The sequence below is a fragment of the Rissa tridactyla genome, chromosome Z (genome assembly GCF_028500815.1).
Source record: "Rissa tridactyla isolate bRisTri1 chromosome Z, bRisTri1.patW.cur.20221130, whole genome shotgun sequence".
Taxonomy (NCBI): domain Eukaryota; kingdom Metazoa; phylum Chordata; class Aves; order Charadriiformes; family Laridae; genus Rissa; species Rissa tridactyla.
Genome location: NC_071497.1, coordinates 78,466,134 through 78,480,590, shown reverse-complemented (window position 1 = coordinate 78,480,590; position 14,457 = coordinate 78,466,134). Strand labels below are relative to the sequence as shown.

The following is a 14,457-nucleotide window of genomic DNA, read 5'->3' as shown; positions in this document are numbered from 1 at the left end:
GGGACATGGAGTTTATTGCAGCCAGGCGGGGTTGGGTCCTGCTGCCTCCAAAGTGGTCACGTTTTCACACCAGTGTGAGAAGCGCCCTGCAGGTGGTGGCTCTGAGGCAAAGTAGGCTTGTTGCCTGGCCAAGAAGAAGATTTTAATGCAACCTTTGTCCACCTCCCTCCTCCCACCCGAGCAACAGCAGCTGGCCGTGGCATGCTGAGGCTGTCTCTGCTGCTCTGCAAAATCCTTCCCCGTCCTCCTTGATAGCACCGGTGACCCGCCCTAGGGCCGGACCCGCTCCCTTACCATAGGGGGAGGGCAGAAAGAAAATCAGTTTCTTGAGGAGTCTGGAGCTGGCCTGGGAAAGCATGGGGAGCGGTAGGGAGGCAGGAGAGGCCCAAGAGGGACGTCTCTGCTGGAGACTGTGGGGCAGCCCAAGCTGCTCCAAGACGCCCAGATGTCTGGTGCCCCTTTGGCTGTGGGTTTTTTCTGAACAGCCTCTGAGAGATATCACTGTTTTCCACAGGCATACATCATCATGACTGTCAGTCCAGAACTTCCCAAGGGTTTGGGAGGTGCACAGAGTTGGGCTTCGTGTGCCAACAAACGACTGCATCTTCCTAACTCAAAATGTCAACCAACACCACCCTTAGCCTGTGCGTCTCATCGCGCAGGTTTTCCTAGTGGTTCCTGCCCAGGAAAAGAGCAGGGAGGCTTTTCTTGCCCCAGGGACACCATAGCATGGGACACACAACACAGGACCAGAGCACTGGAGCTTGTTGCTAAGTGACTTCATCTCCATGGGCTCTGCATCTCCCACCTCCCATTCACAGGCAGCAAGGACAGCGTGAGAGGGTGCGTGCATGTGCATGTGTACCCACTATATTAATTCATATGTATGTGTATTTTTACATATCAGTTCTATAGGGCTCAGCAACATCAAAAGGAACCTGGATAATCAGAGCAGAAGATATAAAAGATCAAACAGAATATCTTTTAAACAGATCTGAGAAGCTTAATTTTCATCCAATGTTACTGCAGGAGCTTTTCCTTCTTTTTATTTTTTTTCCCTCTCGCTGGCTTTTTTTCCCACTTCCATGAGTTTCTTTGATCTGTTTTGATGTCTTTTTCAGCTCCTCTTTCAAAAAAATTCTTTTAAAACCTTTTTTTTTTTTTTGCTTTTCCTTTCCCCCAAAGTCATGAAGGCTTCTAAGAGTAAGAAACTAGCTACATGCAGCATCTCCCCACACAGTTTCCTCCCCACAATGCACATGCACTCCACAGTCCCTGTTCTGCTTAGAAACCTCTGACTCCAGGGCAGAGGGATGAAATTAAAACTACACCGAGTGAAATGTTATTTCCTTCATGTCAAGGGTTTTCAACTCGGTCACTTTTGAGTCCTGTTCGGGGTTTGAATTGGACTACATTTGTGGGAAAAGCTGTTCCCTCAGTTGTATGTCTAGCAAAAGGCCAACTTCACAGAGAGAAACCCGGCAGGCTTCATTTCAGACCTGTGCTATCAGTTCACATTGACAAGGATGTGAGTGTAGGGTCAGGTCACCTGGGTTTTTCCTTTGATTTCCTCGAGGCCTGGACAAAGTTACTTTACTTCCCAGCCTAACCGCTGAAGAAGTTACTAACTTCTGCAAATCTGCTATGCCTATAGGCAACAAGGACAAATTAAATTTCATCCATGGATGAAAGTCACCGGAGAGGAAATGCTCTTTCTTCACAGCTCTGTGGCACAGCTTCTGCTCTGGCTGGGAGCAGCCCAGAACTCCCACCTTGGTTCTCCAGGTGCTTTGAGGTCCAGGGTCCCTCTTAGCTCACATCCCCCCAACACCCTGCAGTACCGAGCTCCCACGCACGCCATCGCCCCGTGCCGTGCTCAGCTGTACCGCTTCAATCTTGACAACGCAGCATTACCTCCTAGCATTTCTCTACGTGTCCCCCAGCAACACGCGGGGGACCTGTCACTCCCCACATGCTCCTGACAGCCTCCCCTCTCCTGGCTGCCTTTGCCATTCCTGTAGCAGCCATGCTTGCAAAAAACCCTTCCCTGGTGAAGGGAGTGCTCACCAGCACCTCAGAGCAGGCTTCCCGCAGCCCGCACCAAGCGCAGGCAAGAGATAAAGAATATCATTTGAGTGAAGTCAGGTTGAATTTATGTGGCAGGGCACTGTAGGGGAGGGCTGTCTGCTGGGGACAGGGCAGATAAAGCCAAAACCCTTTTACACTGGCCCTAAACAGGCTGCAAGCAAAGTCTCCCGGACGCCAAGGCTCACGATTCCTGCATTAAGGCTCTCCCTCCCTCAGCAGATAGTGCCAGAGCAGTAGGAGTGCTGGTCCTGTGCTTCTAATTAATATGATTTTGGTCTCCTGGAGTGTCCTCAGAGCCCAGATTAAATGTGGAAAGTGTAAATACTGTACACAGACACACAGACTCACCAGACTGCCTCGTCTTTCAAGCCGAGTTAGTCTTTCTTGCAGCAAGCAGATGAGCTCAGAGGAACTGGAAAGAAAGACTGAGCTGTTACAGCCCAAGTTTTGTGTGAAACCAAAACTGCCCTGCAGATTGGAAATCTATTTTCAGTCATTCCAGTTCCTTCCAAAATACTAATAATAATAATTGAAGTTCTGAGGCATTTCAAGTAATTTTTATCCACCAGCCTCCTCTCAAGTACAAAGCCAGCTCATGCCTGTCAGGCCAGCTGGGCTGAGCTCAATCCGAGACACAGGGTGCCAGAAATTTAATCCTGAATTTCCCAAATCTAATCGAAACAGCACAAGCCGTGATTAATAATTCACTACTTTATTACTGATACGATGCCTCGGACTATCACAGCATCTGAATAATTGATTTGCCAAGAGGGGCGACATGTCCTTTCCTAAAGCAGAGAAAGTTTGACTGAAGAGTTGCCGTGTAAATCTGCTAAATGCTTTTAAATAGTTTGAGTCTGGATCTCTGACATTCACTTGGTGTCTAAGGACAAGTTGGGAAGAGGCAGCTGGGGAAGTTTTATACCATCCACTACAGTATGTGTCATATGCCTAGAAACATGGTCAAAGAAATAGTGTATAAAGTGCTGCTTTATACATGGAGAGAAAAAAAAAATAAAAAAAGATGAGAAAAGACTAGAAGAGAAAGAAAAGAAGTTACCAGAAGGAAAAAAAACATTACCTTTACAAGCCTATGCATAAGAGGAATACTAGCTACCTTTAGACTTGATTCACTATGTCCAGGTCCCCTTCTTGCCACCCTGGTCTCTGCTTTGACTCACACTGGCTCAGATCTGCTGAGTCTAATGGATGGTGAGCATCAGTAGAAGAGCTGAGGAAAACTTGGTGTAACACAGACAGATTTTATATTTTCTCAGCCTGGAAAGTTGACAAAAATCTGGGTGACAGTCCTACTGTGCCCTAGGATTAGAGGCAAATTTGGGCTAGAAATGGTGTTTCGAAGTTCTCCATAACTGACAGTCCCAGATCTGAGCCTTGAGAAACCCTGGATGTAAACAGTCAGTATTTCAGCTTGAACAGTGAAGAATTTTTCCATCTCGTATCAAAAATGGGCCTCAGTTTCGACAGGTTTCCCCATTGGTAAAATAGTGATATTGAGAGCTGGTGCACTGATTTACAACCATTTGTCTGAAAGGAGAAGACCTGAGAGTATTTTAAACCACTGCTATAATCTCGATTGATGTGGGATGATGACAAAACCATGGAGGCAGACTTCTGCAGCATCAGGGGGGCCTTGATGAGGGTCCCATCGAGGCACACCGTGGCCTTGCATTTAGAAAAGTACGATTTTAACTGTTTGTCTCCTGCCAAATATGCAAGGTGATAGCCCTACTGGGAACCAGTACCACCTCCATGCAGTTTTACTGAAATTTTCAGAGCAAAACGGTAGCCTCTGGCACTTCCAAGTAGCAAAACACAATAAAACAAAGCTTTTTAGCTGCTAGCTGGAAAGAAGCACTCCTCTACGTTTCTTCTCAGTTTATTTTAACATGGAAGTTTGTACCTACAAAGCAAGTCACCTACTGAGCTAGTAGCGAAGGAGTTAACATAATTGGGTCTGTTTTCTCCCCCTCCACTTTGCCTTTGGTAGTTAAATCGAAGGCAAGTGGTACTGCCTTATTACTATCATTGTGCTGAGATATTGCATTAAAGGAGTTTAGGGTTTCAAATTGAATGTCAAATATAATATCACAGTGGAAACTTGAAGTGCGCAGCTGAGCTGCTCAGCTCCAGAGGGTTAGCGCCGCCAGCCTATCTGCCCAATAGCACGCCGAGCAAGTGATCTCCATTTCAGCCCACTGAGCTATCTTCAGATGCTCACCAGGACTTGCAGGCAGGAGAAGGGGACCCTGATGGATGTCAGGCAGCTGCAGATGGAGGGAAAGAGAGTTCAGTGTAACGAATTGATTGCTGAGGAATTGATTGGAGTTCTGTATCGCCTCAGCTGTAGCAGCCGATCATAACTAATCAACCCTTTGTCACTTCAAACTGGAGCAGTGTCGTGCGTGGACCAGGGACAGAGAGAATGTCTTTCATTTTCCTTGGTAGAAAAGTTCCTTGTTGTAAAAGAACCGTGGCCATCACTATATGATTTTTCTACCTCAGTGCTCAGAAGCTGAATCATTTAAGTTTGGAGACATTTTCTAGGGGCATAGACACAATATTGTCAATTGCTACCCCCCAGTTCTACACTATTTTCCTTTCTTGGTCTGATTTATCCTTTTTCTGCAGGGAACATTAGTGACATATGTTAGATGATGGAAAAAGTGCATAGTAACACATACAGGCTTAATAACACACACATGTTTTTATCCTCTTGTAAACATGCTCTAGCGTGTACAAAATTAAATCACTGAGAAAAGCAGATTAAGCCTATTCAAAGTTCGGAGGAACCTATATGTCGTTAAGAGAACAAATTCCTGGTGAAACAAATTTTCATTCAGTGCAATGAGTTGTCACAGAAAAGAGTTCCTGGGGTAAATGCTTTATTCTGGTACCTTTTCTTAAGTGGTTGGAGGGTTGACAGTGTTGTTCATCTTCCCCAGCCTCACTGACATCAGTGCAGCTGTGTCCGCCTTATACCAAAACTAGAGTTGTGTAGAAAACTCACCTGACACAGCAAAACTGTCCTTCAAGTGCTGTGATAATCCTAGGCTTAGCTTTTGCTCTTAGTCTGCTGAAATCATTTGAAAGTGCCCTAGAAATGTTGTTCATAGTCTCTGGATATGATCAATTTGAGGATCAAGAAAACTCTCTTGTCACCTCCTTCTCTCCCTTCTTTCTTCGTAAATCCTCCCTGAATATAGCCCATGTAGGACTAAAAGACACCTCTCCTTCTCCATTCCCTAGAGGACTGTGTCCTGGGGTCTCAGGACCAATCTCAAACTGCCATCTCAGGCTGCCCAGAGGGACTGGACCACCCTTAAGCATAGGGAGGGGCTCATCTACTACCTTGTCCCAGCTGAGACAATTACCCAAGACATACCCCACACAGCATATCCATCCACCATATGATTCTGGTGTAAGAAAACAGCATAAACGCCTGCTGTTCCTGGCCACTAATTTGCAGACAGCACAGGGGAGACTTGAATCTCTCTACATACACTGTTCATCAAAGAAGTTGTATGTGTCTGTAAAACCATCTCTGCTCAAAAGAGAACTTGCTGGACTTAAAGCATATGCAATTCCACGCTCAACTTTAAGGTATGCTTCAAGTCACCCATGTGTCTCAATGCTTTTCTGAACAGGAACAGACCAAACCAGGCTTCCGCTGGGAAGAAACACTGTTAATTGCTAAAGAGCACTTTTACACTTGACATCATCTTTTAATTGTAAAAAGATCTATAACAAGCAATTAGCAAAATAAAGTCCACTCATTACATGAATTGTGGTATACACACTGTTAACCGATTGTGAATGACACAAAAATTTTATTAATACAAACTTCTGAAAGAGATATACCATACCCAAAGCAGGTGGAGATGTATAGATACAGCTATAGTACAAGTTTACTGAGAGTGAGAACACTTTGTGTAGGAAACTCCTGGATCAATTCCACAAGCGTGATATCATTTTTTCCTTTTACTACTCTGTGTCCTTGGAGTACAATGAAGAAAGACGGTAACTTTAGTTGATGCTGTGTCTTTGTGTTTGTTTACTGTGTTGCACATTATATTGTAAAAGATTAAAAACAAAAGAAACCTAAAAACCTGCGGGGTTAAGTTAGAATTTTATAGCCCTGTTGGGAAATAACATGGCAGGAGCAGCAGGCTCATCCTACAGATGCATTATATTTTGTGACAAACTCTGGTGCGTGCAGAACATCCATCAATCATGGAGATAATTTTCCATCTCATCAATTATGCAAATTAAACCACAAAAACTATGTTCAAATAACGCTAAGGGCCTGACATAAACCCAGGAAAGCGAGGCAACTTGGAGCGAAGGTTGAAATCCTACCCTTCCTTCACCCTGCCGTGCACTGGCTTTTCAGGAGACACACTGCACATGACTACCGTGGCAAAGCAGTCTTTTTTGTTCTTGCCAGTAGCTCAAGTACCAGCAAACCATGGTATGGCTGCTAACAGGAGCTTAAGGGACAGAACTTGGGATTTCTTTGACAGATATTCAGTGTCCACTCTTTCCAGTCTGATTGAGGCCAGGACTTACTTCATGTGTTTGCATGAGGGTGCACCATGGCCTTTAGCACCATGACCCTCAATTCTCTGATGCAGATGGACAGACTGAGCTATGACCCACGCACTGGGTTGGTGGGGGGGAGAAACCTGATCTTCCAGTGGCTGAGTTTATCACCCAGATAAGCCCCACTAGAATAAAACTCCTTCTACTATGGTGGTCCCCCACCTTTCATATGACTTACTCCTACTTTTCTTCTTTACCTCTACCATGACATGACAGTGAATGGAGTCACATCTGGTGAGAGGAAATTAATTCATTTTGAAACAGTGGTGCAGGTCTCTCACAGGTGGCAGCCATTGTCCATGTGAGGATATTGCCATCCTTCTAGCAAATCTTCTGCAAAGGCAGAACAGCATAGTGGGAGTTAAATATCTCAGAGCGCAAAGGTCAGAGTGGCAAGAATGGCAGTGGGTAAGACATTTGTTAGCTTTTCAGGGCTTTGGAGCAATCTTGCAATCAAAGCTGCTGTCTTCTCACTGATGCCTTGTTGTCACCAGGAGGCCTAGAGGAACTACAAACACCAGAGCGGATAGTGTAAAGTAACTGCTAAGTCATGGAATAAGGAAGACTCCCCAGAATGCTAGTTATTGAATAATAGTCATAATAATAACAACAACAACAATAACCGAATAGTAAGGCTTCATCTTCCTCAATTTGTTTACCTCAAGATTCATTTGACTGAATATGTGTGTCCACAGTGTCTGCATCTGCATGTGAGCAAATCTCTCTTGGCTGTCTTTGTAGTCAACAGTGAGTTAGGCAATATGGTCAGTGGAATGTGACCAAGATTCATTTCAGCACAAAGTGGATTCCACCATTTGGTCACAAGAATTATATTCTAAATTATACTGACTGTACTGATGAGATCTCAGTTTCCTATCAGGGCATCTGGACACCTGTCTCAAATGTTGACACCTACACTGTAAAATCTACTGCTAGGTGGGATCCATTTCATGATTGTCCCTCAGCAGAAGCATCTAGTTTTAAGCACTCTCAGAATTATTTCAAACTACAGAGAGAACAAGTTAGTGATTATAGGATTCCTCTAGATGCGCAGAACTCGGCTCTTGGAAATTTGAAATTTGTTCCAGTTTCTGGAGAACTTACCAGTTTTCATCAATAGCAGTATGATGCTACCTCAGCCAGCATATAGAGCAGTTTCACTGCAAGAGTAGTCCAAAGAAAATGTACAGAGAATGAAATGTTACCCAGTCAAAAAGAAAAGATTTGCAGACAGAAGGAAAAAAAACTAGTGTCATTCTCTTGCCAAAGGACAAAGTGTTTTTTAATTCCAAATGCAATTATCATAAGAAAAAAAGCCAATTAAAAAAAATAATAATCTATCTACCTACCTACCTACATCCATACCTACCTATCAATGCACCAGAAAGCTTTGGAAAAAATATAGACATTCAGAAAGATTGCTTTTATCAGTACACACACACACGACGAAACTGATTTTCCCCTCCAAATTATTACTAGTGAAACTGTTTTGTTGTTTCTGCCTTCTGCCCCTCCAGTTCTGATCACAAATGCATTGCTTGTGCTCCCTGTTGGTCAAACTCCACATTTGGTATGCGACCACCAGCTCCTCAATGTAAGTGAAGAACTATACTCCACTGATTTGTGTCAGTGAAGCTGTATTTGGGAGATAATTGTTCACTGGGTTTATTTATTACAGTCACTCTCACAGGATCTGCATCACAGTATGGTCACAGCATGTCTCTGGAAATAAAGCAAAATGAATTGTATAAATAAATCGGGTGCATTAACTCAACATGAGCTTTGCAAGCAGCAATATAGTCAATAGAACATACTAGTGAAAGTGACAGGACATTATATATTCAATGACACATGCTAACGAAGGTAACAAGAACATTTATTCCATAAAGCGTACAAATATCATATAGACACAGAGGAAGTTTGAGTCATATCCAACTAAAATGGCTTGTTTCTGGCTGGTGAACTGCACTTGACAGATGTCCTCATATAAAGCAGCACCTTGCAATGATCTTTGTACGCAGCCCAACTCATCTCTCATTAGCAAGACATTTTATTACCAGTCTGTGGGACCATCCTCCCAGCATTGCTGATTTCTGTCTGCCCAGCAGAAATACTATCTTAGCCAAGAGCTTCCTGTAGGTGACTGTCTAGCCAGAGAGGGAACTTGGCACTCAATAAAACCCACCAATTCAGGAGGCACCTGAGGCACTTGCAGTCACGTTTCTTGAATATTACTCACTGCTCTGTTTTCTGAGAAGGTAACTCTACACCTTGTAAGAGAATAATTTTTCTTAGCTATTCTTCAGCTTTTGTCCTTCCTTCCTCTAGTCTTCACCTCAGGGAAACCTCCTAGCGACACTGATATCTATTTCTCTTTGTGGAGAAGATCCACTGACAGTGAGATATTCTGGGCTGACTGGAAAGCATGGGAATACAGAGAGGAAGATATTATAAAAGTTCTGCTCCTCTCCTATTCTGGCCAGTTATGTAAGGAGTTACCTCAGGAACAAGAAGAACTTCTCAAGGCTTTGTCTGCCAGGTAGAAGTGAACATTAACTCTGCAATGACTTTGGACTATGTTCAAAAATACAGGCAGTTCTATACTGGACCATGCCTATAATCTGAGTATTTTGACCTTCAGTCCATTGCTGTTTGTCATACCGAATCATACTTCACACTGTGTCGCTATCTGGGTAAACTCAGTCATGCCATTTGACTTGGCTTTTCTGCTCAGCTTGTTTGGGATAACCACCTTCAAGACAACTTGCCAGACAATCTCCTGCATTAGATAAATATCTTTTGGTTTTCATCTCTAGCTCCAAAGTGTATGATGCAAAGTCCATCAAAATTAATGGGCATCCTTCCACAGACCCATCCTAGACATATGTGAAACCTCACTTCTATAAAATCTTAACCTGCCTTCTTAACCCACAGCCTGGATTCCAACATATAGCAGAAGCCATCTGGAAGTGTCCTCCTCAGGACACTGCAGCAGGCAGAACAGATCCACTTGTGAAGTGAGTTTGATGAGGCTCGGGCAAGGGGAGAGTCAGATGAGGTCCACAACTTGAGAGAACATTATGCGCTGATTCTTTGTCCTGTCTCAGAAAAGAGATTAACATCTAAATGGTCATGGAGAACGATGACATTTCTTCACATTCATATTCTTACATACCAATAGCAGCATCATCATCAATTTTTTTACATCTCTGCCTTCTGACCTTGTTCCCTACCTCTAGTCTACATTCATATACTAAGCCTGACACCGTGGCATACCGAGGTGGTTTGATGCCTCTACAGGATTTATTCAGAGAGCAGAGCTGCCCATGACCACTGCAGCACCACCACAAGCACCAGTAAGTTAAATAAGAAAAGAGCTGGTTTGTGCATTGATTATGCCAGAATGCTGGAGGGACAGTGTAGTTTAGCTAGTAGACCAAAAAAGGTACTTTAGAATTCTTTCATTCCCTTTCTTCATATTCAGCTTGATTCTCTCAGCTATAGGTTTTAGACACATACTTTGGTTTGACTGTTTTCAGGCCATGAAAATCTTGTAGAATTAGAACAGAAGTGATTACAGTGAAGAAATGGATGGTTGTACAAAAAAGGAAGTACACGTGTGCATGCACACGTGTACTTATGTAGTTGACTTAACCCAGATGGAAATAAAAGCATCAGAAACATCCTGCCGCAGCTCCAACCTTCCAGCAAAAAGCTTAATTTTACGTCATTGTGAAAACATACAAATTATATATAGCATCTTTTAATAGCACTAATCCCCCTTCCTTTCCTTTTCTCATACCTATTATTCCTTTTAAGAAGTGGTTTACCTTTGAACCGTTTTCTCTTCAAGATCCACAGACTCATGAACAAAGACATGAGTTCAATGATGACATTTCCATTGTTACTTAATGTAAACAATAGAATGAAGCCCAGGGAAATCTTTACCCCATCAATTATCGAATGACTCAGGCACTTTTTAGGTAGATGACCATGACCGTGCAGGAGGCAGTTCAGCTCATTGTGGTCAAAACAGACTGAAAACCACGCATTCAAAGCTCCCAAGACCAAAGGCAGTTCTTAACTCCCTTATTACAGCTTGCCTTCATCCTGTTCTGTCCCATGTCCCTGCTATCCTTGCTCCTCAGCTCAGCAAATTCCCCATTTAGCGTCACTGTTACCTCCATCACTCTTCCCTCACCCATCGACTCCAGCTAAGACCAGAGGCACTTGCTCTTCAGCACACCACAAAGAGAGAAGTTTGATTCTGGTTTCTATGTCTTCTGAACTAAATGATACCAAAAGCACAACACATTCCTTTCGCTCTCCCAGAGCCACTACAGTTGGCCAAATAGCCCTGTGATTTATGTTCATTAACATCATGAACATTACAGTGAAATTTTTCACCCTGGCACTGTCTTCTTCAAGCAATAAAAAGTGAATGACTTCCACCAAAAACTCTTTTGTCACAGCCACTGGAAAGCCATTTTCTGAAAATGTGGTTACTCTCCCTCTGCTTGGAGCAGAAGTCAATGGGTGCAGCTCTCTAGATTTATAAACATTTCTTAGAATTAATTTATCTGTGAAGTCTAACATCTTCCATGTAGTTGTACCTGTCAGATACAAATGATTCAGCTATGCAAGATGAAATCCCAATATGTCGATATGATCTACTGTAGAAACAGGTTATTTTTCTTTCCCCTTTTTCCAATATTAGATAACTAAGTCTCCATACAGAAACAAAGAAACAAAAGAAACCACACAATATACCCAATAGCATTCAAATGCAATGTTTAATAGTAGCCTAACCAATGGTATGAGAAATTGATGAAAGTAAAGCTGTTTTACAGCATCTCAGCTCAGCATGTTTTTCCAGGCATACATAAATTTATTTGTTTCTGCCATGTTTTTTTTTTTTTTTTTTCCCAGAGATTATTGTCCTGGCGACGTTTGTATCTCTCTGGCCCAAACTGAGATAAATTCATCCTGGGGTTCTGTTCCTTTGTCATGCTTTTCACTTGGTTTTCTGTTGTTTTTTTGGGTTTGGTTTTTTTTTTTTTTGCTTTTTTTTGTGCAGTACAGCTGTGCTTACTGGAGGATTATAGCAGATATGGCTTGATCTTACAGGGCTTTTTTATCAATTTACAGCAGCAAAGTTAAGATCTCATATTCCGATTTGTGGGAGGTAATCTTCAGAAATGAAATTTGTTGAGCGTTCATTTTGTATCCTCTTATGTCAGATGCAAGAAGGAGATGAAGCACCTTGTTTCCACTCTGTAAGAGTCTAAGATTAGAAGGAAAAGATACTGCTCATATTTCATTTTCATGTGGTCCGGCCTTTGAGGTCAGTTTGTCTTCTGTCATTCCAGAAACACATCAGCTGTGAACCATGGAGCAATGAAATGGTTTTGAAAAAGCTGCCCCCAGATTTTAACATCTCCGTAGTAAATGTGTGGCATATGCAGAATAAAGGTCCGGCTATGTGTACGTGTGATATCGCTCAGTGTACAGGAGATTGTTCTCTTTTTGGGGCCAAAAAAAAGAAGTGTAACTCAACAGACAAGTCAGAAAAAGGCATAGCAAAAATTTTCAAAGAGACGTACTTATCACTTCAAGCAGATAAAACATGATAACTCTACAGGAATGTGAGGGGGCAAATTGAAGCTGTGGCGTTCTTGTGAGGTCCAAACAAATTGCAATTAAAAGCAGGCTGAAAATGAAGAAAAACTCAGAGAAAGTAAGAGAATGATGAGGTTTTTTGATGGTGGAAGTACGGTCCTTCCAGTGGAGTGGCAGAAGCTCTTCTGATTATGTTGTCTAATTTGAAATTGGATCGGACAAAGTAGCTAATTTCCAGTAACAACAAGCTGTGCTGAAACTTGAGGTGAGTCAAATTATTCTAATGGGCTTTGGGAGCAGAAAGAGGGAACAGTCTACTGTGATGATCAAAGAGTTTTAGCTTGGGCATCACTGTGCAACAAATTGTTCATTATAACAGTAATAACTTTTTCTAATGATTATACTTACATATTTCTGAGCACCAACAAGAAAAAAGTCATTAGCAGCATTAGCCTACCTCAGTCCTTTGCATTTTACACCCCGACCACCTACAATGGAAAGTGAACTCTGATCTCAATAGCTGCATTATCCATCTTAAAATTAGCCCTTACTACTCACTCTCAGTATTTACACCATCATACCCTGTCCGAGGAAAGTCTGCTGCCATCACCAGCCCATCACTTTCTGTGTAAATAATTAGGAAAGTGAGGGAAAAATGCATGGTTAGTGGAGTTAAAGTCATAATAATAATAAGTCAATTCCCTTGCACATTTTTTTTAAGATCAAAAAGTACTTTACAAACATTCAACTATTAAAAGTCTGCACAGGCTTTGATAACATGTGTTCCCAGGATTTGCATTCTGTACTGCTTATTACTAACACTATTAATAATACTGTTTTGCATTAAAGCAGCAAATAGAGATCTTAATCAGAGCCCAGAGGCTTCTTTCACTAGAGCCAACAAACCTGTGTAATTAAAACAATGACTAGTTTCAGACCTACAGCTTTACAGGGTTTGGGAAGGATTTATCTCACCTAACTTTCCCAATCTGAAAGCAGGGATCACAAGGTTGTAAAATGAGCATGATTGGCATAGTTAGCAGCAGACAAGCTGTGTTTCAGTCAGCCACAACTTACTGGACTTCTGCAAGGACATGCACATGTAGTTTGGGATATGCGGGGGGTGAGATAATATGCTCTTACTGGTCTACGGATTTTAATTGTCATAAATCCTTGAAATGCAGCAGTCTGATTTGTGTGAGTGTGCATACTTGAAATGGTTTGTGTGTCCATCTGCACGCAGAGAGAAATATATATGCCGATAGATGGATATTTTTATATGACTCATTCCTATATTGCCATTCCTTAATGGATGCTATTTGCTTTTTTTGAAACCATCCCTGACTAGCGTATCAATCCATATTATGTAGACATCATTGAGAGAGGCATAACAAGAAGCAATGGCTTGAATCCTAAAAAGGAAACATTTAGCTTAGACATTAGTTAAAAAAATTCTTAATGATAAGGCCAATTAGGCACCAGAATGAGGCACGAGAGGTGTTTTAAGAGGAGGTTAAAAAAAGGACTTGCATTAGGGGTAAGGGAGAAAATTATGCTCGTAATAAAAGTGTTTGAGGGAGATAGATACATAGATAGATACACACGTGTGTGTGCACGCATATATATAACATGCATAAACATTCTGTACATTGTATATATGTTTACATACAAATGTGCATATATGAGTGTGTGTGCACAAAGGCAAAAATGCATCTATATGTAGGCATCAGAGACATGAATCAGTCCACTAAATATTTGTAAATTGCAACCTATGAAATCGAGTAAAGTAGAAGGTTTTATTTGTCTGCCAATATGACTGTTCCAGAGCCTTTTTATAGTTGATGAAAAGCAAAGTGTGTGGAGTTTGAATGAAGTATGGTGAAGCAGTACCTGCACCTCTCAGCTCCCAGACAATGACCTCTTCAGTGGTTAATGTTTTCTGTAGGGTCACTCATAGTCCGTATCTACCAAGCAACTATGTTATAAATCCCTCAGCTTGACCTTCAGCAGTTGTCCACATCGATGCTGTAAGCCCTGCTTGGTTGCCATCTCTGAGATAGCCCTCTGCTACCTGATTTCCTAGTCCAGATCTTCATTTTGTTTGCCCGCTTCAAGAACTGAGTTCTC

At 42.2% G+C, this 14,457-nt stretch overlaps 1 protein-coding gene across 38 annotated transcripts in view; it reads left to right on the top strand.

Moving 5' to 3' along the window:
* The window catches only part of CELF4 (CUGBP Elav-like family member 4), a 687,335-nt gene that overhangs the window by 529,265 nt on the left and 143,613 nt on the right, over positions 1 to 14,457 (top strand). For 10 of the 38 annotated variants that reach the window (XM_054185286.1, XM_054185285.1, XM_054185277.1 and 7 more), the window contains exon 4: positions 2,677 to 2,689. The exons of the other annotated variants lie outside the window; for them this stretch is intronic. In XM_054185286.1, the coding sequence (XP_054041261.1) occupies positions 2,677 to 2,689 (13 nt within the window). The remainder of the gene's footprint in view (positions 1 to 2,676; positions 2,690 to 14,457) is intronic. 38 annotated transcript variants of the gene reach the window in all.